The sequence below is a fragment of the Oncorhynchus keta genome, unplaced genomic scaffold, assembly GCF_023373465.1.
Source record: "Oncorhynchus keta strain PuntledgeMale-10-30-2019 unplaced genomic scaffold, Oket_V2 Un_contig_22775_pilon_pilon, whole genome shotgun sequence".
NCBI classification, from domain to species: Eukaryota; Metazoa; Chordata; class Actinopteri; order Salmoniformes; family Salmonidae; genus Oncorhynchus; species Oncorhynchus keta.
The window spans coordinates 119-1805 of NW_026283048.1; the positions used below are offsets into that span (position 1 = coordinate 119).

Genomic DNA, 1687 nt, shown 5'->3' on the forward strand with positions numbered 1-1687 from the left:
GACCAATAACATCTGTTAAATATGTGTATGTGACCAATACCATTTGTTTTGGTTTAAAGTACACTACTGGTTTAGATTTTGGTAACTCATTTCTTTGTCGAGACAGTTGATGAGGATCTCATATTGGTATTAGTAAGAGCTGTTGACATTTTCCTAACATGCAGTAAACTGATACCATATCTATTAGATGTGTCTTCCACAAACTGATTGTCTATATGTTTTTGGTGTCACTGCATATGAAAAGAGGGATTTGCAGTTCTGATATTAGACTAAACGTACCATATTAGCAGGTTTTTTTAGTGATGTGTGACTGATACCTGTGAGTTCCTGTCTCCCTCTGCAGGCAGGGAAGGTCCGTAAGCACGTCTCAGAGCAGGAGAAGACAGAGGAAGGTCTGGGGCCCAACATTAAGAGTATCGTCACCATGTTGATGTTGATGCTGCTGATGATGTTCGCTGTCCACTGCACCTGGGTTACTAGTAACGCCTACTCCAGTCCTAGTGTGGTGCTGGCCTCTTATAACAACGATGGGTAAGACCACACACACACACACACACACACACACACACACACACACACACACACACACACACACACACACACACACACACACACACACACACACACACACACACACACACATACACACACACACATATGCACACATATGCACACACACATATACACACATATACACACACACATACACACACACACACACTTCACACAAATATACACACACACACACACACATATATACACACACACACACACACACACACAAATATACAAATATACACACACACACACACACACATATATACACACACACACACACACACACACACACACACACACACACACACACACACACACACACACACACACACACACACACACACACACACACACACACACACACACACACACACACACACACACACACACACACACACACACACACACACACACACACACACACACACACACACACACACACATACACACACTCTCTTCAGTTGATTAGTTCCCTCTGGAACTGTCATTTCCTAATGTGTCTCTCTTTCTCTCTTTCTCTCTCTGTTTCTCTCTCTCTTTCTCTTTCTCTCTTTCTCTCTCTGTTTCTCTCTCTCTCACCAAACCACAGAAGAAGATAAGAAGCTTTATGGAATCGCTAGGAACTTGTAAACAATGACCCTTAATAAATGTGTTCTCTCTCTGTGTTTCTCTCCACTCTTCTCTACCCAGGTCGAGGAATATTCTAGATGATTTCCGCGAGGCCTACTATTGGCTAAGGCAGAACACAGAGGAGCAGGCCAGAGTGATGTCGTGGTGGGACTATGGCTATCAGATAGCAGGGATGGCCAATCGGACCACGCTAGTGGACAACAACACCTGGAACAACAGTCATATAGCACTGGTAAAGACTCATACCCTCATGTGATGTCGGAATATGAAGGGAGATGTTGTCACTTCTCAAGGGGAAGACAAGGTCGGGGATTCGATCTTGCAATGGTCGTTCTGCCCTGAACAAGGCAGTTAGCCCACTGTTCCCTGAACAAGGCAGTTAGCCCACTGTTCCCTGAACAAGGCAGTTAGCCCACTGTTCCCTGAACAAGGCAGTTAACCCACTGTTCCCTGAACAAGGCAGTTAACCCACTGTTCCCCTGAACAAGGCATTTAGCCC

General features: G+C 44.8%; 1 protein-coding gene across 1 annotated transcript; it reads left to right on the plus strand.

Annotated features, from left to right (window-relative positions):
- The first annotated feature begins 316 nt into the window (after positions 1–316).
- LOC127921621 (dolichyl-diphosphooligosaccharide--protein glycosyltransferase subunit STT3B-like) lies at positions 317–1444 on the plus strand. Its single transcript, XM_052505198.1, has 2 exons — positions 317–531; positions 1249–1444. The coding sequence occupies exons 1-2, from the start codon at positions 425–427 to the stop codon at positions 1442–1444; spliced, it is 303 nt and encodes a 100-aa protein (XP_052361158.1). The 5' UTR covers positions 317–424.
- Positions 1445–1687: the final 243 nt, after the last annotated feature.

Bases quoted from the DNA above. Each gene is read 5' to 3' on its own strand.
- LOC127921621 (XM_052505198.1), top strand. From the start codon at position 425: ATGTTGATGTTGATGCTGCTGATGATGTTCGCTGTCCACTGCACCTGG. The intron at 532-1,248 runs GTAAGACCACAC...TTCTCTACCCAG, and splicing joins GCCTCTTATAACAACGATGG to GTCGAGGAATATTCTAGATG.